Here is a 27,321-nt window from a genome sequence, read left to right on the forward strand (position 1 = left end):
AATTTATTTATTTATTACACATTCATTCATTAAATATTAAGTATATACGATCTGACGGCTGCGTTCTAGCCTACAAATGGAGATAAAGTTACCCTTTCATGAAATCAAATAGTATTGGTTTGACTACACGTGATAAAAAGCGGTCAAGCGTCACACTCATGTTGCGCAATGGCAACTGACAAAGCAACATTTGCCAGAATCACCTGCAGATTTTTTACCGCGTATCAAAACGAATGAAGAAAACAGCAACAAGATATGCACAACAAATAAAATTCGCACATCAAGACAAACAAACTAGTACGGTAGGGCCACTTAGAAGAGCAAGCAATACTATGTTGCAGTCAAGGACTGCAAAATTGGTCGACAAATCAGGAATAACTTACTATTTGGTGTCAGTTGATCTTTGCTTTGCTGTAACTATAGGCCTATATAGCATGTTTAGATAAAACAATCTGTTCCAGCCTATAATGCTGCATTGCACATGACTTAGGAACTGTGTAGGGAAGCTCATGAAAAACCACGATTACAACAGCGAAACCGCAGTATCAAGTTGAAACAGATCGTTCTACATACACTTGTAACACAAGTAAGTAACGATCATGCTTCTACAAGTGAAACTCAATCTATTACATCATATTTTAATGATTAATATGGTGGTTGAGTGGTGTTTCTAAAAAGGCGTTATTTATATAACGCCGCACGATTCTGGCACAGAGAGGAGAATGGTCCATTACGGTTTATATTGTGCGAGACTTAGCCCACTGCGCTCAAGAAAGTAAGATAGAAAATCCACTGCACTCTACGTAAAGGTGAACTATGTTTTTCAACATGCAACCACCAAACAGAGTCAAATTCCTATACCTAATCGAAAACTCTCAATTGCCTGGTCCAATTGCAAGTTCAAATATATTAAAAAATAACTTATTTGTCAAGCGTAAAACTAAACGCCACGGTAAATGTCATTAAAATAGCGGTGAATCACTCTCCCACAGCTCTAACCCGTGTTTATCTTCAGGCATAAGCTAACCCACTCTATAACACAACCACCACGACACTTCTATTGGTTCCACGAGGTTTGTTTCGATTAGAAAGTCTCAACCATTATCTACCCTGTACCACAAAATTATTATGTATTCCGTTGTACATGTTGGACTGTGTGGGTGGCTTGAAATGTGCGCGAAGAAGCTGTGCGGATAGACAATTAAAAAAGCAAAACGGTTTCGTAAAACTTCGCCACGTTCGTTTGAAACAGGAAGAATAGTCACGGCAGTCTTTGCTGGAACGTATGCTGTGCAATAGGTTGAGACAGACATATGAACCAGCAGAGTATTGAATGTAGCCCAATGGTATTTATCAAAATGAGTGGAGATCAAGATTCCATGGAGCAAGAATGTTACTTTTCTAAGTTTAAATCATTTATTGCCTCACACCAACACGACCATAGCGGAAATAAAAAAAAACAAAAAAAAAGGTACTTAAACAAAGCTCGTGATAACAGGGTGGTTGTGCTACCGAGCTGGCCGAGTTAGGGAAGTTCTTTTATACGTTTTAAAACTGCTAGTAGATGAATCAGGGTATATGTTTTTTGAAGCAAAGCAATAGCCAAAATCGTATGATTGCACACAAAGGAAAAGATGCCCAATACAAGAAACTACTAAAAAAATGGCGGCTTCCAGTCTAAGCAGGCTAATCACAGTAAAATGGTTCGCGGTGATCAGGATATGCTCAAGTACTTCTGCAGATCAATGTGATCAAAGATAAAGTTTTTTCTATAACCTTGAATGACAGAACGTACCTGAAAATCATAACAACAACGTGTAAACTGTATTTTCAAAATAGAGCTTAGGTGGAGAGTGCACTCTTGCGGTGCTGCTAGCTTTTAAACTTTTCAAAGAAAAGAGCATGTCCTGAACTAGTACAACAAAGTTGAAGTGTAGCAATACTATGAATGTAAAATACAGAAACCCAAGCTATAACCGGGAAAAGACCCATGATATTTATCTCACTTCTAACATAATATAAAATAAAAATATCCAAAATGCAAAAAACTACTTTCACAATCGGAATTCGGGAACGTTTCCGCTATCATATGAAATAAGAGCAGCAACGAATAAATTTTTTTACTAAACTTTATTTCGAAACGCAAGTTAGTCCAATGGGGTCCAGCAGAACAAAATATAAGAGCATTGACATTTCAGACGGATTGGCGGTTGCTGAGTAAAACGGGAAAATGTATTTGGGCAAAAGCAAAATTTCAATCAAGTTATCGCAAAAAACGACTGATTGAAAATACACGTAAAGAGAGAATTAATTTTTCCATAAACGAATGATCGACAGCAAATTTATTGGGTTGAATAGGTTTATTTTCTGGTAATTTGTTATTATCCGTACAAAAGCATTGCTCAATGCTCAGCGTCATAATCGTAGAATTTCATTTTATTTTTTCGTTTCTTTATAGTTCGAATGATGTTATTCAGTCTAATCTTAATTAAAGAATATTAAACACTTGCTACGTTTTTTATTTAATCTAACTGGGAAAAGATATTCTTTATTTTGTTTCCTTAGTGGCAATAGACATACAGATTTCACACGAAAACCGGACAAAAAGTATGTAAAATATTTACCAAATCACTGAAGAAAACAGCTTCTTTAGGTCTTTCAGAATACCTTTCATATCCATCAAGACTGTCCTGCAGTCTTAAAGTAAGACTGTCATAATTGTCTTTCACGACCGCCAACACCTACACAGTGAACAGCGTATGATAAGAAAACAAAGTACTGAATTGTCAAGCCGGTTTTTGTTTCGTGTCCGGATGAAAGGAAAAAGTAGCAGCTAAAATTAAGTTACATAATATACCTGCACGCAAAGAACAAAAAAATGACCAAGTTGCATGTCTGGAGCTAGCACCATCGCAACAAGTACAATGGAACATGTTCTACATTGAATGTCAATGTGAGAAATGAGTTTTGACAGTTCTCATGTTAGTATAAGTTGTATGTCTACACAGTGAAAGCGCAAACCTCGCCGGAATATTCGGTCAATAACAACCACTGTTCGGGAAATGTGGAACAAAGCGTTAGAGCAATGTTAGACCGGGATGTGTGTTTTGTAGCGCTTGAAACCTTCATTACAAACCAGCCATTGCAGCGATCCACGTGCCAATCGCAACTTATGTTCATGCCACTAAACATCATCCTTTGCAGCGTTATCACTGACAATCTACACTGTAATAGGTGATAGATTGTGCAATGATGACAGTGCAAAGATTTGAACAATTTATAAATTTAAGCTATTTAATGCTGGCCAATGTTATTTCTGTAGCATTAGTGTTGAAACAACATAACTCTGCCAGCATCCTTACAAAATAGATTTGCTAGCTAATTTTATATTGTGAAAAAGTGATCTGACACTAAAAGTCCACTTAAAAATAAGTTTATTGAAATATCTCACCTCTTGCTCTGTCAGAGAAGTAACGCTATTTTCTTTGGACCATTTATCAATCTTTGGACGAAAGTGATGCACGATGGCCCGGATGTTAACGAGAGAATTATTAAGTCTTGTGGCGAAGTCTTTATACTCAGGGTGGTTGACATACCGAGACACTGAATGGGTAGAAGTATCAAAGATTAAAAACAAATCACACCTCCCCAGTCCCACTGCCGCCACCAGCCATAATTCAACCCATCCCCAAATAAAGAGGGTTGCATCTCTAACCAGAAAAACAAACGACTTTTCTACATCGTTTCAACGACAATGAAAAATCAAAGTTACGTTGAAATAACGTAAAAAAACTACTTTTCCTGACTGGGCTTCCGGATCTGCAGTAGGGTGTAACGCTCCGACCAACTTACTTGTTGGCTAGTTATTGTGGTTTGCGAAATGACCTAACTTGATCAATGGAAAAAAAAATTTGGAAAAAAAATATTGTTTAAGCAGGCCACGCTCCCCGTTTTTGTTGCGAAATCCCCATTACCCCACAATTTGCTATATCTCGTATTCTGGTGGAGATAGAGAGCTGCTTTTGCCACCAAAAGATGCAGAATACCAAAGTTTCTATCCGACTTATGAACATGCTACAGCCCTAAAACCTTTACTTCTTTCTATAATTGAGAAAAACTGTTTTGAGAGTAAAATCTGTCATTTTTGAAGCAAAATGCTTGTATTTCAGATCTTGGCTTGCACGATTGTCATTCAGTCATTAAAAACATAACCTTTATAAATCAAACTTGTAAGCTGTATAAGAACAGTGATGTTTTATTCAATAATGAGGCAGGAAACAATCAACACAAAACTATACAATACATGCTAGACCAGTGGTTCTCAACCGGGGGTCCGCGAAAGTTTTCGAGTTTTCAGCATGATTGATAAATTACGAAATTTAAAAATTGTTTGTGCTTTGTTTATGTATCATATTAGCTTACAGTGATTCTCAAACTGTAAGTTGCAACCCACTGGTGCGTCGTTTAAAATTGCAAAGAACATTGCACAAAGGTTTGATTTTTTAACTAAAAAATATCATATAAATGACTTAAACCTTTTAATAAAGCAATGTTGGCTATGTTCAACTTAATTCTTTTGAGACAGCAGATTGTTGATCAATGATTAACTTGGAAATGCAACTCACATATTTTGCAATGACTGTGATTATAACGAATTAATATTGATTACAAATGAAAAAAGAGAGAAATTCTTTGTAACGGTCACAAGTATTCTATTAACTTTTAATAAAATTTATAGAAAAACATCCTCAGCATATAGATTACTGATGTTTGATCCTGTGTGCCAACAAATTATAGCTCATAAGTCATAACATAATTTCATCAATCGTCAAGTGCGTTGCGAATTCAGCAAATTCTTCTCAGTGTGTTCCTTCGAAACTTATATAACATATGATTCCATAAGGAGACGCGATATACCAAAATTTCAAATAGAAATTGTTAGGGGTCTGCGACTGCTTCGAAGGCACCAAAAGGGGTCCCACCAAGACAAAAAGGTTGAGAACCACTGTGCTGGACAAAGTACATTGTCCTGTTAATTTCTCATTGCGAATAGTATGCATTGTTAATGTAACTCTTTGTCTTTATGTCAACATCACTTGTGTCACGAATTTTTTGCTATTAATTGTTTCCTTCACGTGGCCTATCAATCGATCACAAGAAGTATTGTTGTTTCGAAACACTTCCTAATCATCCTTACTCCCTGGTGTCAGATATAGTGAAAATGCAGAAGTTGCATCCATAAATGCCGCCAGCGGACGGTTTGACCACAACAGAGCTTTGGTGTCTGCTTTATTTGCTGTTGAAATCCTAGATACATCAATGTTGGCATGCAGTGCACCCAACACAGCTGTCTTTGGGTTCAGCCATTTCTCACTGTGGTCAATGAAGCATTTCTTCGCTGGCTCAGAAGCATTACATGCTTTCATGAAGCTTCTCATTTTTAAGACAACTGATGAACCTTGTACGGCACTGGGATGCAAGTCTTTTGTCTGTTAATTTACAAACATTAGAACTCACAAGGTGTGATGATGTTGAAGCAATTTCCTCTTCACTGCCACTCATACACTCAAATTCACTGGATGATGACTTTGGCATTTCCTCTTCAAAAGATGTCTCTAATTCATCACTGTTACCAGTAAGATCAAAATCATCACTAGCGTGTTTATGGCAAGTTCTGAGAGTTCTGTTTTGTATTTGCTTCAAATGTATTTGCTTCAGACAGCCACATCAACACCACCAATCACCATGTTACGTTCTGAGCGCTGATCTAAAAGAAGTCTTAGCTCTTTTGGATGAACTCTTGAAGACATTGGACAAGAGCAAATAACCTTTGTTCTCCAATGGTCTGTGCACTGTGCAGGGGCGAAATGGCCTGTTTCGGCTAGTCCGATTCGGCTAGTCTAGTATATACATTTAAGTAATGCTGAAAGAGTTTCTATCACAGACATATTGCTGAGTATATTTTGATGTGATATTTAACACCAGCAGTTTTAAAACCTGAGGTAATTACTTAACCAGCTTAAAAAGCATTATTTTGGTGACCTGGGGAAAATTCATTATTCGACTTCTTACATCTTTGTAATCAATTTTGAGATAAACATCATAAAATTTTGTATACCAGTGCACAGTGCTGTATATTGGTGAAGGAAACTTGTAAAATTATACTGATTCAATTCTGTGAAAAAGTTTGAGAACAACAATACTGTCTTCTGTTCAATGACTGTACTAGTTACACAGTTGTGAGTTTGAATAAAGGCTATCTGTAATGGCTGAATGACATTCATCTAAGCCATGACCTGAAATACAAGCATTTGGTTACGAAAGATGCAAATTTTACTGTCAAAAACAGTTTTTCTCAATTATAGAAAAAACTAAAGGGTTTAGGGCTATGGTACATTCATAAGTTGGATATAAACTTTTGTATTCTGCATCTTTTGGTGGCAAAATTAGCTCTCTACCTCCATCGTGGGATGAAATATAGCAAATAGTGGGGTTGTTGGGGTTTCGCCACAAAAATGGGGAGCGTGGCCTGCTTAAATGATTTTTTTTTTCAAAAATTTTTTCCCCCTTGATCAAGTTAGGTAATTTTGCAAACCACAATAACTAGCCAGTAGCAATTTGTAAAAAAAGTGTGTAAAGTGTTACACCCTAATCTGCAGTCATGCAGAAACAGACCACCCAGCTGTTGAAATACCTGCCAGAAGGTAACATTGAAATCAATGTCAATGATATCACTTCAAAATGCCATGAACTTAAGTTTACAAATTTATGATTTTTTCAAAGATATACTAAAATGACGATTTTTTTGCGATTGAAGGAGGTATTGATTGTCCGTGTGAGACCAGGTAACTTTGGTTATTTTTTGATAACCAATTGACAAATAACCGTTACAAAAAAACTGTATAAGTGTCAAGTAAACCATCTGAACCATAAGACAAAAAATTGAACTTAAATCAAAGTTTTGAAATCCCGCGTGTCGTCAGCTCACCTACTGAGTGCAGACTGTCAAACAGCTGTGACATGCGAATGATCTCATAATAGAGCTCATCGTAACTTGTGGGCGAAGGGAGAAAAGTATCTCCAAAAGTGATGAACATATTGAACAAGTTGATCACCTGCAAGGTAACAGACGAACCGGTTTGAAATGTCAGCTTCGAAGCGATAGAAGTCACACAAAAGTTAAAAATGTGATTTTGTTGGTGGAGATTCCGTATTTAGTGGTCAACACCAACTCTGCTATGTAATTCTCGCCCTTATACGAAAGAAGAAATGCTATTTTTTACACGTAATTAGACAAAAATATATTGAATATCTTTAGATATTTGCAGCACCTCGCAGCATCAATTACCTGAGTCATGAGAACGAAGGCGCCATTCTTCCATTGAGAGACGAGGCTGCTCTCGTTGGAGAGGACAAACTTGAGAAAAGTCAGTAGCGCTGGAAGACAAAATCTTGTCATATAACGTTGTTTAAACGTCTGGAGAAGTATCTTACACTGGAAAAGAATAATTTTAGACTGGAATATTCAATTGCGAGAAAGAATTATTTAGTTAACAACAACCGACACTTAGCTTGAAGATGATTTTAAATTTTGTTCAAAAAAGTAAAATCCGGTTTAAACAGGAAACGATCAGCTAAAAGTATCTTACAAGTCCACAATTCCTTCCAGTGATACTGCAGACGAATATGGTACTTCTTCTGATAGCACATTAATCTGTGGATTATTCCGATGCACCTCCTGACAAGAAGCGTGATTATAAATTTATGTTCAGACACAGTTTAACAGGTTGGGTCTGCTACTATTCAGCGAGTCCGATTCGGCTAATCCGATTCGGCGAGAGCCTTTTTCGGCGAGTGCCCTATTCGGCAAGTTTTTGAAATTTTATTTTTGAAAGGGAATTATCGGGTACCGTAGCCTAATTATAATTGCCGTTTTTACATCGTTAAACGTTGAAATCGTGCAGAAAAGAATAAAAATAAAATGTTTGAACTATTAAATTAAAATTCGTCATGTCAGTTCAGTTGAGTTGTTTTTATTTCTAACCATCATATCAAAAACAATACACGTCAACATAGCAAAGGTAGAAGCGACAAAACGCGAACGTTAAAACGTGCTTGTGACCGAAGTAAGTTATTGAGTTGAAAGACATTTGGCACGGTCGCAACACCTTCAGAAAAATTTAAGAAATGAAGGGAAAATAAAAAAAAGAAAATGTTACAAAAAAAATCATGTTTAATGTCTATAAGTTGGTACTTTTGAATAGTTAAAATGATTAGTTTGGATCAACAAATGTGTGGCCTACAGCTTGGATTGAAAGGAAATTATCGGGTACCGTAGCCTAGTTATCTCGACCAGCAGAAATTGCCGCTTTTACATCGTTTTAACGTCGCTAAACGTTGAAATCGTGTAGAAAAGAGAACTTTGCTGACTAGGATACGTTGAAACTGGGAAACATTCACAGAAGCCCTTCGATTTGTTCCAAGAACCCATTTAGCCTAACAGTTCATTTGTACATTGATTCAACGTCTGAATACATTATCTTAAAAATGCATAATCTTAAAAATGCAACGTATTGAAGGGCTACTGTGAATGTTTCTCAGTTTCAACGCAGGCCTTAAAACTCGTGTTTTTTCCGGCAGCCATCGTGGCCTACCGAGAGCTCCTTCTCGGCGGCCAAATCTGCGTGCTTGGAGGCCAAAATACAATAGCGATAGCACAAGTAAATAGCATTAAACTTGCAACAATGTTACAATGATCACTTAGCGTTGTTGAAGTCTGGGCGACGTCCTGCAATAGAATCGTTGTACCACGCATTAAATGCTTTATCGGGATTGTAATCCGGTATTGCGGGACCATCTGACGACCCTAAATTGTTTTAACTGCTCGCAGCTCAGTAAATTGTTTCAACTGCATACCGCCTTTCATAAAACCTGACCATTTATTCCGTTATGATGTCACCATTGAGGGTGTGAAGTCACTAACCCACAGCATTCTCAACTATGAAGACACGTGTTTTACCCACGGATGTCAACTAACACAGTTCTCCTTTTTAACAACGATTCAATGTCCGACAACATTGAATCGATATAAAAACGACAATATTGCCAGCCGATGTAAATTAGCACTTCAGATTAACACTTCGTTAAAATAAACATCGGGAATTGCAAACAAGACTTACAGCGCTGGTGATCGCAGCTGGATATAACCAATACAACAGTAGTGATTATGATGCGCTGACCTAATTCTGCGTCACTCTTTGAAACTACATATTTTTGACATTTAATCCACGATCATTCTATTACGAAATTAAATAATTGGCTAGAAGAAACAGGTGGCCAAACTTGGCCGACGGAGGAGGTAGCACAGGCGGTCATTCAAGCACTACTTAGCGGCCATGGCCGCCGGCTGCTTTAAGGCTTGCAATGTATCCTAGTCATCAAAGTTCTTTTTCTACACGATTTCAACGTTTAGCGACGTTAAAACGATAAGCCACACATTTGGTTAGCCTTTTCATTCTGTTACTACAATGAAAAAATAAACTGTTAGGCTAACTGGGTTCTTGGAACAAATTTTTGCTGGTAGGGATAACTAGGCTACGGTACCCGATAATTTCCTTACAATCCAAGCTGTAGGCCACACATTTGTTGATCCAAACTAATCATTTTAACCAGGGGTGTGCAACCTTTATTACAGGAGGGCCAGATATGAATAACTGGGTGAAACCGCGGGCCGCACGTTTATTTAACATATGATTTTTAGTAGTTGCAGGCACAAAAGAGTATTTTTTTTGTTATTCATATTATTCTTATATTAGGGGTTATCTCCTTCCAGAAATAATAAGTTAGGACGCATACATTTCTGAAGAAAACTGCTATTCAAATTTATTGTCACACCGTCTTTAAACGAGCTCAGTGAGAAGTTTGCAGCTGGCTTCTTTTCCCGACGGCTTTTTCCAAATTTACTTTAATGGATACTATACTTTACTTTAATGATCGCAATTCGAAGTCCATTTTCCAAGTGTTCGTCTGTCAGAACCGATCAATAGGGAGATTTCATGACGCCCGTTTTAGAAAAAAATGTTCGCACAAATACGTTGAGCCAAAAAGTGCCATTTTTGAAGCCATGGATTTTTCAAATGTGGAAAGTCATCTTAGTTGAAATGCTTTCGGTAAAAATCGCCAAGATTCATTTCTAAATACTTTGCTTTCAAATCCGTTTTCTCTTGAAGATCAATCAATTCAAGTTATATCTTCTGGTGCTTTGTTAATGTCTGTGTTGAATGGCGAAGAGAATATACCAAACAAATGTTCATGAGATTTGAAGTCCTTGAAACGAGCCAAAAATTCATACAACAATTTTTCAAGTTGGTCAGCAAATTCAGTTTTCTTCTCAGGATGCATTCCATAGTCTCTTAAACTTGGAAAGCGGAAAAGATTTCCTGTCTGTACGTGAGCTTTCCAAAGTCGTACTTTGTTCATAATGCCTTTTATGTGACCATACATTTTTACGTTCCAAATAATTAAATACAATGGATTAGCGGTGGCCGGTGGGAGACTTCTAAAATGGTTAACAGAAGGTGCGAAATCTACAATAATCCACTCCACAATGAATTGTTCACACGTACCAGACTAAACTAAATTATAAACACGTTTCGCGGGCCGCACACAATTCAAAATTGGCACATCTTCGCGGGCCACATAATTTTTCTTCGCGGGCCGCATTTGGCCCGCGGGCCGCACGTTGCACACTCCTGATTTTAACTATTCAAAAGTACTAACTTATAGATATAAACATGATTTTTTTTTGTAACATTTTCTTTTTTATTTTCCCTTCACATCTTAAATTTTTCTGAAGTTGTTGCGACCGTGCCAAATTTCTTTCAACTCAATAACTTACTTCGGTCACAAGCACGTTTTAACGTTCGCGTTTTGTCGCTTCTACCTTAAAAACAACTGAACTGACATGACGAATTCAAGCACGTTTTAGCGTTCGCGTTTTGTCGCTTCTACCTTTGCTAGGTTGACGTGTATTTTTTTTGATATGACGTCAGAAATAAAAACAACTGAACTGACATGACGAATTTTAATTTAATAGTTCAAACATTTTATTTTTATTCCTTTCTGCACGTTCAGCGACGTTAAAACGATGTGAAAACAGTTAGGCTACGGTACCCGATAATTCCCTTTCAAAAACAAATTTCAAAAACTCGCCGAATAGGGAACCCGCCGAATTGGACTAGCCGAATTGGACTAGCCGAATCGGATTAGCCGAATCGGGCCATTCCGTAACAGGTTCTACTAGAAAAGGACAGTTGATGAAATCACTAGAGGAGAACGTTTTCGTGCAAATTTAACTCTGGATTCTTTGTTGCATTTTATAGTACAAGCGAATGGTGTGATAGTTTTATCACTTTTGCACAATTTGTAAAAAGTCGTTGAAATGCTGATTAATTAATTCCACGAACGTACATGTGCTGCATGAAAGGAAATTCTTTCATCATCATATGACTGACTAGGAACTCAGAAGCTAGATCGAACAGCCAGCATGCCAAAGGTCGACTCCTGCCATCGTCGGTTGCGTGAATCTTTCTATGACGCATAGGCTGCAGTGGAGAGATCATTTATGTTTGGAAAAGGTATAAGTTAAAAAAAAAAACAGGAACAGCGGTTGTTAACGGTTTAAATTTAAAAATTCAACCACGATTTTTAAATTTATGCTTCTGATTCAGCGTTACTGTTGTGGTCTTTAATTTTAATAGCAGTCACAAAAACAAATCTTAAAATAACTTAAAGTTTACCGAGTGGGAAGATACTTGCATAGTATAGTTAGAGTTGGATACATCCACAGCGGATCTTTCTAGCGCCCACTTAAGCTAATCGTATTCTTAAGCACGAAGTTAACTAATCACAGATGAACAAGTTTAACACGAGCTACATAAACAAAACTATTTTATTTTTTCTAAATCTAAATGCATAGTTATTAGTTATGCATGATCACTGCGAATACCCTTGCAAAATAAACTATCAAATACAATAAATACATTTACCATCCTGTGAATCTGGATACGAAAGATCATGTTATCGTCATGCAAGAATGAGTTGGCAAACTGATCCTCTGTGATGCAAGTCAATATGACGAAGCATAACTTGGCGCTGCTGATATTTTGCTTGACTGAAATGTGAACATTTTTTTTATCTGTTACAAATATTACTTTGAATTGAATAAATTAACTGCTTTTTAAATACATAATACCGGTGATGTATTGATTTCAATACACAGAAAACTGCCAAAACTCCCAAGTTTAAAGCATACTGTAGCACTTGATAACAATCATACTAGAACTTGCAGCTTCCTAATACTCTATTCGTATTCAGTTATATGTTTTTGCACATTACTATTTTTTTTCTCAACTTTTTGTGTATTCTTTGCGCATACGGTAATGAATTATAAGACTGTACTGCATACGTAAATTACCACAACTCGTGCAACCTCACAGCATTAGTGCAACAATTCAATAGAAACTTCTAGAACAAGATAAAAGGGACAAGCTAGTCAGCCATAAACAACTTTAAGTGATAAGGTGGTCCAGCCACGTTTCTCATGGTTTATCAGACTAGAACACAACTAGTGGAAATCTTATTTCTTTTATTTCAAGTGAAGATACCTTTAGTATCTTGCATGATTATTGAAGTGTACTGGATGAAGGTGCACAGAACATTATTGGTTGTTCCGACGTAGTCCGTTGTGGTAGCAGTTGGAGCTGGAAAAGAAGTTTGTTGAATTCACTCCAATGAAGATGAGATAATTCATTTGCAATGCAATCAAAACCATGTCATCATACAACAACAAACATTTTACTTTGTGTTGATCATGGCAACATACAGTGCAATGCAATTGCAGATACAACATAGCACAAAGCTTGAAGCAGCGAAAGATCATAGTCACGAGTCAGCTGCAAACTTTATTTTATTACAGTATATATATCATTCTTTCTGCACGATTTCCTATAGTGTGGACAGCTATGAGTATACAGAAACGACATGATACAAAGCTTAGCTTCACAACGGTTTATGGAAATCGTCATGTGCCGCTAGAAACGTATGTCATATTGCAATTGCAACAAAAAATACACCAAAATCATTTAAAGTAAAAAAAATTCAATTTCACGGGTCAACTGGTCTACCTCTACCTTAGAGTGTACAAAATAATAACTTAGTTAATATGAATAATATTTCTTGGCAGCCGATTGTAGCAAGAATTGACAGCGATAGACAACGTGTCTCGTCGGTATGGCACCACTAATTCACGCCACAAGGACATTCGACCACCGCTTTTACCAGTCAGTTTAACTTTATTCTTTGTGGAAAGAAAAGAGCAAGCAAAACAAGCAAGCGCCAGGGGAGGACATTGTGAAGAAGGAAGCGTTCTTCCTGGCTATCAGCACAAAGCTGAGCAGTTGAGCACTCACTAGTACAGCGAGCAGTTGCGATTCGCTAACCATAAGGGTGTAGCTTCCAAGCCAGCCATTCAGACGGTCATCCAATTGCTCGCTGTACTAGTGAATGCTCAGCCTTGTGCTGATAGCCAGGAAGAACGCTCCCTTCTTCACAATGAATGTTATTATTAGTATCGGAACACTAGCCTCAAAGCAGAAAGTATTTGAGATGGGCAAGGCAACATTGCAAGTATTTGAATAACAATACGCAACATTTTAATCAAACCTTTCAGTTAAAAATCTACCAACCATACAATACTAACTTGTTGGGTTGCTAGATCTTCCCTCGCCCCCTTTGGGTGTGGTGGGTGGAGTCCCGATCAACGTATCCGGGTGAGACTGGAACAAATGAAAACATGGGAGCATGACGCTTGGAAACACTATGTTGCTTATTAACAAGCTTTTACTGACACTGGCGCTTTCATGCAGCAAATTAATGATTAATACACAGATACCAGCATTTGTTTAATCTGTCACCGATTCACCTTGGGGATTTATGTAAGTGGATGATAAGCTACGCATTGGAACTATACAAAATTTTCAGTCACTTTCTGAAAACCTTCTCTTCTTTCAGCCAAAACTTTCGTCGAATTTCCAATATTGTCTCAATGTGTCTATATTTGTGCCAGGACCACCGTCCACCATAATAAAATGTTAAATTATATATTCCGAGAACTTTTGAAAATTATTTGTTTGGCCAGCTATTGCATGACATGATTCGCAAGTGAAAAACTTTAGTTTTCTTCTATTTCAAAACGGCTGATTGTTTCGTTTCGAATTGTATTTCTTTAAAAGTTTCAGTTCTATATCTTGACACAAAAAGTTATTCAAGAATTCAATAAAAATTAATTCGTTTTTCAGTTTTTTTTTTAGTTTGCAAAACTGCAATAAACAACTCCATGTCGCGGAATTTCTAAAGAAAATTTAAATTCAACTTAAACGTCAAACTAGATGCATTTGATGAGAACATGTGGCAAGTGCGTTGATCGTGTACCAGACCGGTTAAATACATTCCATGAAATTGAGACTTAGATCGACTTTGCGTTGGCAGGAGTGCCAGAAACATGACTTTAGAAGAGCTCTCCTTCGTGATGTTTCTACAAGTAACAACTACTAGTGTAGACGTTTTACAATGTTTTAACACGACAGCGCGGCAATGAAAAATTGTGAACTCCTTTATCAAACCATTCTCCGTAAAAACGCAAACAAATGTTCCTTCAACATCACTTACATGTGTTAAAACGGAAATGAAATTACGATTGAGATGAACCGCTTCATACAGAGCAAGCAGGACAGCTTCGTTTGACCTGGAACATTTTGTTTGGCAAATTCTGTGACTCAATATATTTCGAAAACTACGCTCCCAGAAACAATTCTACCAAGTAGTTTGCACGCAGTGTATTACAATTGTTAGTAACTAATAGAAATAACAATGAGCACTTTTATACTACACTGTATATATCTAACGCAAGGCAAACCATTTCAGCGAAACGAGTACATAATCCTGAATGTAGTTCTTCAACGATCAGTCGATCACCAATAGCAAATATGGTAGCCTAATCAGTGGCATTTTGGTACGGTATTTTGCATGACAAAACAAAGCATCGAACCTATATCCAATTATCCAAAGGCGGAACTAATGCACGCGTTAAAATACCACTATTCAATCATAACATACTGTAGATACAAAAATCATCTTCATAAACAACAAAAACTCACTTGATCAATTGTTTTTGCTCGTCAGAATCACCAATGAACATGCTTCCCACCTTAATAAAAAAGTTTAAATAGAAACGGTTCTTAGCTACAACAGACTAATAAAGTGTAAACACAATAATTAATTGTGAAATATCTTCATCGTCACAGGAATGTGCGGTATATCCAAGGGTTCTTCAAAGGAAAGGAAACTACATTCGTAAGAGGACACATGTGTTGAAGTAAAAAGATAAAGTAACTGCACTTGTTCAGATCCAAAAATACCCAGTGAGGACAAATTTATCTTTGGAAAAGGGTCAAGGAATAAATGAAAATTAAAATGCTGCCGGGACGTCATAACAGTTTCGATTTGACTAGAAAGCAATGAATCCACTCAAGTAAATGAAACAGATTTTCGCAAACTCAACATTGAGATTGGTTGCTGAGGAGGTAGTTGCCGTCGCCAGTTTATTACGATAATTACATTATCAAATGCCGTAGTCCACGTGATGTCACAGTTTGCATGAAAGCAAGCAAAAATCTCACCATATTCGTGATAGTGGAAAACAAGCCACTGCTTTTTGTCTCTTCTTGTTTGTTGACAAATTGCCGGTTAAAGGAGGCGAGGCATGATGAAATGACTGAGGCTAGGCCCTAAAGCAAACAAAAGCAACTGCATCCTTTTGTAAAATGCATAGATGCTAAAAAAATGTTTTCTTTTGCTGAAGTGAAGTTACTTTCTAACTTCCATTGTTATCTTAGTTAACAATTATTTTATTTTGTGTCCATGAAGACAACACAGAGAAATTGAAGATGCAACATAACAGACAGTCAGAAGTAGGTGAAAGTAAGCCACAGCCAGTCAACTGCTCTCATTTCGATATTCCATTAAGTGTCATGCCAAGACGCATCATGTTCACGAGCGGTGCCGAACCGACCACCTTTTGAGGGTCGTGCAACTGCTCCCACCACTGGACAATGTAGGCCAGAGGTGACGAACCTGCGGCCCGCGGGCCGCATGCGGCCCGTCAAAGAATTTTGTGCGGCCCGTAAACAATTTGACAATCGCTCATGCGTTAAAGGCAAAAGACATCTCAAAGCTGTTTTATGCCTTCACTGGTACACCTTTCCTTTGCTATTTTCTTGCCCTAAAGTCCAGTGGTTCCCAACCGGGGGAGAATTCCCCATTAGGGGGAAAATTTTCAGGGGGAATTTGGTTTTAGGATTGTAAACCTTTTAAGCCTAGTAAGTTGGCCTAGATTAGAGCGTTAAAGAGAAAATTATTATTAGATTAACTCCCGATTATTTAAGTGCACTGACAATCTGACATGGATGCAATCCATCACGTAGGCCTACTCCTTTTTCATTTAAATACTGGATGGCTTTCATGAGGAAACGTAACCAAACGAGTGTTTGAGCTCATAGACAAGCTTAAATTATTTTTTGACTTTTAAATAAAATTGAAATTTGTTTGTGGATTGCTGAATGATGACAGATGGATTAGATTCCTTTCTTATTTGGTTGATATGTTTGGTCCATTGAATAAACTAAATCTGAAAATGCAAGGGAAAACACCAATATATACGGTATATATTCAATTGCCATCTCTGTTTAAAGCAGATTGCTCATCAACATGGGTTATCTGTATCCATGAGCCATTGACATATTGATACAATGGAAATTTACAAACTGTAGGCTACTGCTTCCATGATGGTTCAAGGAAGGTTGGAAGAGAGTGATTGATTTATGTCATCGTCATTTGGAGATTGTCGGTACTAGAAGGCTCTGCTGTCTTCTTCGCGAGGGGAGTACGTTTTGTCTGGCCTCTACATTTCGACCAGGCTGGTTTGGGTGGCCCTTCCAGGAGTAGATACCAGTACCGTTCAGCATTTAAAGATGCTTTGGAAGCTTTCACCAGCAAGCTTGATAATAATTGAAAGGGAAAAGTTAGAATGAACAATTGAACATGTTCCCATGTTTAAAGAATTATCATTGGTGCTGGTTGTTGATGGCAAAGAACAAGTTCTTCCAGAGTTGGAAAAAGAATTGACTTTGCAACATCTCACAGCATTAGAATTAGAACTGGAATTCATTCGATATTTTCCTAAAATTTATGACGATGAGCTTGATTTAATACAAAATTCATTCACATTGCTGGTGGAAAAACTTCTCGATAAATTGCAGGATGAAGTTTTAGAACTCAAAACGGATTCTTGCGCAACAGACTTATTCAGAAAGATATCAATTACTGGATTTTGGCCATTGATGTGTAATTCCTATCCCAAAGTGGCAGAGAAAGCTACTCGAAGTATCCTTCCATTTGCTTCCACTTATCTATGCGAATCAGATTTTTCAACTCTTGCAAATGAAAACAAAACAAAGAAACAGATTAGACGTGGAGAATGATAATCGTTGTGCTCTTTCCAATACTCTTCCACGACATTCATGAGTTATCGAAAAAAAATCACAAGATTCACACAGACTGTTAAATGCATTGACTCTTAGAATTTTGAATGCCTATTCTTTGAATAAAATACTTTTCAGCTACGTTCTTCTTTAATTAAATTATTTTAGTTTGAAAAGGAATATTACCAGCTAAAAAGGTTATTACTAGTGAAAGTTTAGTTTATCTTCCAAAACTTAGATTAAAATATTAATGTAAACGAGTTTTTAACAAACTAAATTTATAGGGGGGGGGGGGATTTAGATTTGAATATCGACCAAAAGGGCCGACCAGGTAAAAAAGGTTGGCAACCACTGCCCTAAACACTAACTTTCAGGGTTTAAAGTTAAAAAATAGGAAAGTTATAAGGTAAAGGTGTCGTCGTCGTCGTGTGAGCGTCTGGGGCCGAGGGTCTATCCTTTTACCACCCCAGATTCACGATGTTCCCGGACTAAGGTGTGGTGTGTAAAGGTGTGAAAACACTATTTACCAATTTTGGTCGATTCCAATCTATGACGTCATGGAATTTTGACGATTAAAAAGTTGTGTGGCCCGATAACTCATGTGTAATTGACAAAGTGGCCCGCGACAGCAAAAAGGTTCGTCACCCCTGATGTAGGCAATGACGTGCAAGGCAGTGGTTCAGAAATGCACAGTTCACATGTGGTATAAAGAAAAAAAAAGTTTAAAAATGCGTTTTACTATTCTGTTGCAATGAAATCTATGCCATTTACGAAATGAGTTTCAATCCCGGCTGGAGGAAAAACGCCTACAGAAGATGGACAAATAAATGATGACAGTACTAACCTAACACCTAATTATAAGAACAAAGTTGAGTTATCACATCGTAAACAAAATTTCCTGGTTTCAACGCGCTAATAAATAAGAATGCTACACTTACATTCAAAGCCAATTCGTTGTCAAGTACGGACAGCTTCATGATATACGGATTGATTGACTGAAGACATTTGTTACAACAATGTTAGTTTTTCAAAGGTATACAAAATGTATTGTCATTTTCTGTATATACGAAAGAAAGTTCTCAATTGAAATGTTGACAAACTAGTTTTATTTTATGAGTTTTATGTAAGCTTTCCGCAGCATGATTGCTTAATTAATACAAGGCACTTGGTTTTTATATTTATATCCATACAGTCCACGTTTGACACAAAGCCAAGCTATAGATGTTACTAACACTGCTCATTCTCGGTAACCTACTACAGTAATTGGATTGTTCTGGACGTCGCTATAATAGCGATGTCCAGTTGTCCACGGCTCTGTCAACTTAGCATTATAGGACTGCATGGCGAAAAAATGAATAGTCCTGGTTTATGCAAAATGGTCTGATACAAAGCGCCAGCGTGGTGAAAAGAAGAATTAACATCATTAGCATAGGCGTCGAAATAGGGTGGGCCGGGTGGGCGACGCCCACCTTGCCGTGAAACGAGGGTGGGCAAAATATGTTTCGCCCACACTGTTTTCATGACACTTATTGAAGTGTTCGTTACAATTATTTCCGTTTTTCTTAAACGCTGGACTATCCAACCAACTGCAGCGCAACTTCTTGTTTTACGCTATGTCTCTCGCTAGGTATCCGACAGAACAAAGCAATTTCGCAACAACGCTGCGTGGAAAAAATGCGGTGGAAAAAATGCGGTCCTCACTGCATTGTTGTTGCTACGGCAACTGCCACAGCTGGCAATTCATGGTGAGAGAAAGCCACGTTTGATTTTTTCTCCGAATTTGCGTCGGCAATTTGATTTTTTCTCGGAATGGTCCCACTTTGGTTACGTTACAATGAAACTTCAGTTCCCGGTCAGCGTAAGGGAATGTGAATATGACATCATAATGAACATGACAATAAAATAACCGATACAAACTAAAGACGTACTAAAACAATCGCTTTTGCTAATCAAAATCCGGCTAATCCGAAGGCGCCACTTTAAAGATAACAGGTCACGAGTCACGCGCTTTTTAGGTCGCAACTAGCAGCGCTCATAAGATCGCAAGATGCAAGAAAGAAAACATCCAACCTATTAAAGCTTAATTGCTGCAGCGACGCTAAACGCAGTCTTTGTGAGAAAGACTAACCACACTTTTCGAAATTAGCGTCGGCAATTGCCGAGGTGATTGTAAGGACCACAAGATTACAAGAAAAAACTAATTTTCTTAAGACTACACCAGACTAAGAGATTGATTCAATCTTACTATTGCTGGATGTTTTATTTGGGTTACTTCCTACTTCGCCGGCGCTTAGACACGTGCCCAGCTGGGAGATTCTTTTATAAAAAAAAATGTCACCCTATTTGCATTGATTTAACTCCAGTAGACGTCAAATTATTGTAAGCATCTACTCCTTGTTGCGCCTCGCTTTCCGTTATCTCGTCCAGCTGATACAGCATCTGATGATACCGATTCTGACTATAGTTCATCAAACAGACTTTGTGTTGCTCGCAGTGTCCCAATTGTGCCGAAATTATGTTGGCTTATAAGCTTACATATATCGAGGCGATCTTCTCGCAGGGAGCTATTAATATGTTACCTGTACCTGGTTGAGCAATTAACGTTATTTTATGATAATTCAACGTTGCTAGATGTCGAATTATTGTAAAACAAACGTAACTTTCTTATTGGGCATTGTTGTTACGCAATATTACCCGCCGGAAAAATTATATCGATTTGTGCTGACTCGAACGTTGAATCAACCCAAAATTAACTTACTTTCCCCTCCCCGTTAGTTTTTTAACGTGAATTACCGTAACAGCGTGCGCATCTTGTTGCTCGCTTTATCGCTACTTTTGGTATTATTACATCACAACAAATCAAACAATGCGTTCGTAATAGACTACTCTAGTATTTTTCGCTTCTCATTTTACATGTTTTAGTACCTACAATCTTTTCCTACTAAATATTCACAGTAATTACCGAGGCAATTTCAAATTTTGCCGTTTGGCCTCGGCAACGTTTTTGCCGAAGTAAAAATATGCTCATTTCGAAGACTGAACCATTGCGAATTTGCAAACATACACATTCAATGAAATCTGTTTGAAAACTCTCGCCCACCCAGAATTCCTCTCTTCTAAGAAAAAATCGACGCCTATGATCATTAGTGATTGCTTTTTATTTAGCAAAATCACAAAAATCTCACCTCATATTTACAATAGTTGATGAGTAATGTTAGCATAAGCACGACGTTTTGTCCATGTCTGCTTCGTTCAACAGGATTGGCTAAAATTTCGATGAGTGCATTTTCAATTCGTTCTTCTTCATGTATGATGTATTCCAACAAGGGACTTTGACTGATGTTATCATAGCCCTGAAAATAACAATTTTAACTCGCGAGCTAGAACGCATAGTATGCTTGGCTAGACGTAAGAACATAAGATTATCTGTTCGAGAATCATGCAAAAAAACCTTAACGTGGTGGCAAAGGTGTGAAATAATGCTGCTTGTCGCTTTTTACTTATGAAAGCCTGACCTAGCGTGACAAGAAGAATGCATTATAGGTAGTTTTCACTATAAAATTGCTGATTTTTGTCAATTCACTTCATCACATTGTCTTTAAAATTTAAATTATATGGCAATAACAAAGAACAAAATGAGCTTACTAAATCCACAACGTAACATAATATACAATTAGAATAGCACCGCTTTGCAACATTAGCATAGGTTGTAGTTGTGGTACGGACACATTAGCATAGGTGTTTGTACTAATTATTATTGGCCTAGGTAGTAATTGGATCATTGTAACTTCTTTCTGAGCTAGACTTCATGCATACGAATATATGCAACACAACTTGTATCATTTTGATAAATCTGATGGAAAGGCTAACCTCACACACGTGATGATATTTGAATCAAATAAACAGAATAAATCGAAAAATGTCCTAATCTCATTCTTACTGTAATAATGGTTAATAAAAGTTGCAGGACAAGAGTTTTAAGGTCAGTTGGGTAACTTCTCTCTTCATCTTCAGTATCCTCCTTTTCCATGGATGGTGTAAGAGGAACATTGGTAAGAATCCCTGTGAGAGCTCTCAACAGAAGTTGCATTTGCACATCTGCTGAGTTGAAGCCCATCAAAATGTCAATGACCTCAAAGCTATGATCACCAAGGTCGTGTGCAAAAACAATTCGGAACAGACCAGTTAACGTCTGAAAGAAAACGAAATTGAGTGTATCAGGTTCTAAGAAAGATGTTGGGTGATCACTGATCAGCATATATGTCGATAATAATTAGAAATGTTAGATGTACCGATATCACTTTTAAGCCAACATTAGATGATGCTAATATTATATCTGATACTTTAGTGTAACAAAAAGAAGCAGTTTCGGTATTTGGAAGCAGTTGGATCGACTGCTAAGTTTGACCTTATTTGCATAAAACCAGCGGCAATTAGCATTGACAGTGGGTCCAAGAGAAACTTTTTGACTGTGCCCGGGATGATTTTAGGGCCCCATAATCTTTCCAAGAAGCCCAAGAAATTGATGAAACCACAGTGTATTTTTGGATAAATATAATACGTATTTCAGGGCTACTCAACTGGCGGACCGCGGTCCGAATCCGGACCTTCTGGGTGTTGAAGGTGGACCTCGGGCTTCTGGAAGAATAACCTCATTGCCACATTTTAGGGCCTCTTTAAACACAATAAACAGATTTCCATTAAGGAAAAGCAATGTTTTGTGATTATCCAAGGAGCTGAGGGCTTCGCCCCCAGACCCCCTAACGCTTTGCCGTCTTCTCTGATGTGCGATCCACACAGCTACACTACAAAGAAACACAATACATTTTTTCCTTTCTTATTTATTTGTGTCAGACAAAAATCCAAGTCGTGTTGCATACTACCAAAAAGTGTTTCGGTGCTCGTAGGCTACTGGTTGTTTAATTTTCGTGGTTGCATGTGAAATATCCACCGGACCGCAAAAATATTCAACTTGTCAAAATGGACCTTTGCTAACATTAGTTGAGTAGCCCTGACGTATTTTTTGAAGTGTCTTGATTTTGAGCCTAAGGCTGTCATTAGTACTGAGGCCCAAATAATCCTAGCAACTGCACTGCATACAATTATCAAAAAAGCTTTGAATTGGTGTAATTTATTTGTAAAGATTCTTTAACCCTTCTTAAAGATTCAATCAATCCAATCCCAACTAAATTCTTGTGTCATAAATCATATACACTGGCGCCGACTTACGGGGTTACGGGGTGGCCACGCCACCCCATAACCGCTATGGCGGGTGGCAGCCACCTTGTTTAGGTTACATTACTTACTGCAAATAAATGTCATTTGAACGGACATTTCAATCTTTTTTTTATTATTGGTTTTTGCTTCAAGTCAACGTAAAGCAAGAGGTGAACCAATACAGGATTACGGAGAAAATGATTGTTTTTGTCACAAGCATGATACTCGCGTAACATCAAGCAAGCTACGTGAAGATTACGCAACACGTGGCTACGAGTTTTTTTCCTTGTTGTTGCGATCGTTTTATTTGTCATGTCATTGTTACATTTGTTAGGTTTACAATGGGATTTATTAATCAATAAAATACGATCTTTCCATTACCTGCCTCAAAATTTTTTTTTTTAATTTTTAAACTGCTTAAAATATCGCTATAAATTATGACAGCTATAAAATACTTGGAAATAAAATTATCTCGATGATTGATAAGCTCCACCCCCTAAATGAAAATCTATTTTCAAATTTCATTAAAAAAATGCAATTTTCTAAACTTTTTGAGTTTCATTTAAAAAGTGCACTTAGTAAAGTCAAAATGGCCTGTTTTGGTGAGTCCGATTCGGTGAGTCCGATCTCTTAACGGGGGATTTTTTCAATTTTTTTTTTAATTATCGGGTACCGTAGCCTAATTATCATTGCCGTTTTAGGGTTAGGGGTTAGGAACTCACCGAATAGTAGCAGACCCTAGTAAAGTAGCAGTTTTAACGTTCTGCAAATTTACACGTTTACATGATTCTATTCGAGGAAAGCTACACCCCCTGCCAATTCCCAATAATAAAAGCAACCTTTTTCAATTACTCAAGATTTTGCATTTTGAATTATTTTCCGATTTCAATTGGAGTGTAGCCTACTGTCATCTATGTCATGCTTTAATTTCTACTTTGTTATCTACTTCATGCAGTAATATTGCGTGTCAATGCGTGACAAACTGTGAGGTGGGAATTTATTGGTCTGACATAGGAGTTGCTTGTTAGATCATAGAAAAAATTACGAAAAGTTGTCCAGTAAAAGTCTAAGGCGGGAATTTATTGGTCTGACATAGGAATTGCTTGTTACATCATAGACAAAATTACCAAAAGTTGTCCAGTAAAAGTCTGAGGCGGAAATTTATTGGTCTGAGAGAGGGGTTGCTTGTTGCAGCCCTCCGTTGAGTCATTTTTTGTTGCGTCTAGTCAGGATTTCAGCCAGCATGAAAGTGACCAAACGCCTGAACGAAACGAAAGTGTGCCACTGCCAAAAGGCGTTAGCACGATCAAGGAGGTGGAAAAACTGAGCACGAGCAGGATAATCGCTGTTGAAGGGAGAAGCTATCAAAAATCGTGGGAGAGCGAATTCCCTTGGCTAAGTTTTTAGGTTGCCATATTGTGCTATCCGCCACCCCGTGCAAAAATAAAAGTCGGCGCTTATGATCATATATAATAATAAAGTTTACAATTTTAAAAGCACATACCACAAACAAGCATTGTGACACGTGCGACGTGCGTGCAAGACTTGCAGATGCAGGATTTGTCCAGAATGTGGAAGTTCAATCTCCCACATAAATGGAACACAAGGGATTCCTTGTGAACTCATTTTGTCAGGTCATGAAACTCCAACGATATTACCCCAGCAGAAGGATTACTACCGTGCACTGCATACTCTGGTCATCAAAAACAATCTAAGAACTAATGATGGAACAACCTCTGCCACTTTGTTTAACTCCGGCTACAGGCGATAGTGGTTCTGGCCCGAGGTGTTAGTCAAACTGTGTTTGTGGCTGTGGTCTGGTGGTCACTTTCATGACCTTGGATAAATCTAACTTTGTGTGTCATTGTAGTGATGCAAGAATAAACAATTACACATATTCGCTGTAATATTCGTCTTAAATGTATATGTAAGATTGAAAATGGATTTAGGGAAGTCAATCAAAAATCTTCATATCTTAAAAACAACAGCCTACAATATGAGATGGATAGAAAACATAGCAACATTTGAAATGTACCTAACTACCTAACTGTTCACTCTTAAATAAACTCTTTTAAAGGACCGTAAGCATTGCCATGGATAATTTGGGCCATTACTAATGAGACTGAGTGTCTGAAACTGAGACCAATGAGACTGGGGTCTCCCAAATTCTGGTATTTCTAAAATACATAACTCCGGAAGCTCCGCCCTCCAGTTGGAGTTGACATTTTCTAGCCAATACATCCTGCCTATGGTCTCCAGCAAAAATATTGCTTCCGGTGCATTTCTACTAGGAACAAGGATGGGTTCGACAAGAAATTGTGCAATGTTAGTAAAAACGATGCACAAAACTTTCAATAAAGTAAAATGCACCTGCACAGCATTGATCATCCGTATTAAGTGATCTGAGGCAATGTATTCAAGACATTTGCTGAAAAACCGATTTAAATCATCTTTAAAATTCAGAAGCTCTTTTCCAGTTAAAGTTTCAAATTTCTTTTCCAAATACTCCATATTAACCTAAAATACATGCAACAATGTAAAAAATAAAAACAATTAAAAAAAAACTTTTTTCTTGTATATATTTGTGATTAGACAATAAATTAACATTTCAAGACTCATAAATTCAAAGTGATTTGATACACAGAGAATAAATTAAAAAAACATTATATTTTGATTATAAAATGAACTTTGTGGTGATTCTGATAACTTTGATTTTGATGATGGAATGGAATTTTGGAGATTAATTATGTTTAAATTTTTTACTTTCCCCCAAACTTCAATTGTCCTAAAATTTCTTTCCCTTCCAAAAATTTCAATCACCCCATTTCCCCAAAATTCCATTGATTCAAATCTCTCTCTTTCACAAGATCCCAATCACCTAAATCCCCCTAAATATAATTTAAACAACCTACTACTGAAACATACAGTAGGCCTACTGTAAACTAGCCAGTTTAAACATTCTTTCTTTTGGGTCAAACAAGATGCTGAATAAGCAAGAGAATAGACTTCACTTTTATAACATTATGCCATTATGGCGCTATATAAATATTGGTATTATTATTATTATCTTCTGTTTATCTACACTTCTCCTCTCATACAAACAAAATTGTTACCTTAAGTAAAAAGAATTCATCCCAGAAGTTTGGATTTTCCAATGCCAAATCTTCCCCCTTAAAAATAAGTTTTAGTGTATTATATTAATCTGTCATATCAGCCAAAAATGAAAAATCACAGTTTAAGAAGTTGCCGACAAGTGTCAGAAACTCTTATTGTGCTTTTTCTCACTGTTGTTGTTCATCATTATCATCCAAATTTGGTTTTGTCCCACTAGTGGGGTTGGCCGATTCTTCCCCTCATAATATAAACCTATTAACTGTGAAATAATGTAATCCTTGACTAGTCAAAACTGAAAGCTTGTGTTGTTATTCAGTTGTAGGTTGTACAAGTTTTGTGACATCCAGCATGGGGCAATCACTTTATGGCATCTGTATGTAAATATTAACTTTTTCTTAACAGACTTGATAAATCATAACAAATCCATTATGATACAAATCTGTTTCAGTGTAATACCTTAAAGTATCTCATATGCCACAATAAAATGCACTTATTACGGTATATGTTGTTTAGCCCCATTTTAGATTAACATAAAATACTACCGTACTTTACATTATTATAAGTCAAAACAAATTTTACTACATGACTGTTAAAAAATACCATTTGAGCTAGGTTACCTCATTTTTAAAAAGAAATATTTTTTTATGATAACAAATCAACATCTTGTAGTTTAATTTGTTGAAAATATTCAGTATTCAGCTATTCACCCATGCCTAAATGTAAAGTTATTGAACATAATTGTGTGCTAGTACTCATATCACTATTGCAATCTGATAAAAATACTAACCAAGCAAGTTGAAACATCATTAAACAGTACCGATAGCTGATAGTACCGTATGTTATAATGCTATGTATGAGCATTTAGAAATTATTAAATCTTAAATTTACATTGAGATATCACAAATTGAAATGTCAACGCCATTTTGTAGCAGCTGTACCTGAATGCAAACATACCTTAAATATTGCATCGTATAGCAATAGCACTTTTTCTTTCAAAGGCTTTTTACCTTCAGACCCTCTTCGTAGCATGTTGCCACAACCAAAATGATTTTAACAAAAATCTGTTTCAGAAACTTTGAAGCACTTAACAATATAATGTAGCAAGCCAGCAGTTTCCAATACAAATGGTCATACTGTACATTTTAAGCCAACCTACACTAAACAATGTAAACATTGTATATTAAAGATTTAAACATGCAGTGCATACTGCATATATTTCATAAGTTAGTAAATATAAATTACTAAAATCAACTCTGCTAAATATCCTGCTTCTTAACTAAATAATTTCAATTTTTTTGCCTTGGAGAAATGTTTTCAAGAGGGATTTTATCTGAGGCAAAATTGAACAAGGTAGACTAAGTTGCATCAATTTATGGTGCCGTAGACGGATGCA

The 27,321-nt window shown here is 37.0% G+C and overlaps 1 protein-coding gene across 1 annotated transcript; it reads right to left on the reverse strand.

Moving 5' to 3' along the window:
• LOC145764485 (armadillo-like helical domain-containing protein 3) lies at positions 1 to 27,009 on the reverse strand. Its single transcript, XM_082576099.1, has 19 exons — positions 26,883 to 27,009; positions 25,928 to 25,984; positions 25,185 to 25,331; positions 21,538 to 21,789; positions 20,783 to 20,950; positions 18,536 to 18,592; positions 15,738 to 15,845; positions 15,216 to 15,265; positions 14,728 to 14,803; positions 13,760 to 13,835; positions 12,666 to 12,761; positions 12,048 to 12,172; positions 11,470 to 11,603; positions 7,650 to 7,738; positions 7,349 to 7,437; positions 6,989 to 7,115; positions 3,452 to 3,603; positions 2,625 to 2,741; positions 1 to 1,795 (listed from the first exon to the last, which is right to left on the reverse strand). Exons 1-19 carry the CDS (start codon positions 26,955 to 26,957, stop codon positions 1,715 to 1,717), a joined length of 2,076 nt encoding a protein of 691 aa, XP_082432225.1. The 5' UTR covers positions 26,958 to 27,009; the 3' UTR covers positions 1 to 1,714.
• Between the last annotated feature and the right edge of the window lie 312 nt (positions 27,010 to 27,321).

Source organism: Aplidium turbinatum, chromosome 2 (genome assembly GCF_918807975.1).
Source record: "Aplidium turbinatum chromosome 2, kaAplTurb1.1, whole genome shotgun sequence".
In the NCBI taxonomy this organism is placed as follows: domain Eukaryota; kingdom Metazoa; phylum Chordata; class Ascidiacea; order Aplousobranchia; family Polyclinidae; genus Aplidium; species Aplidium turbinatum.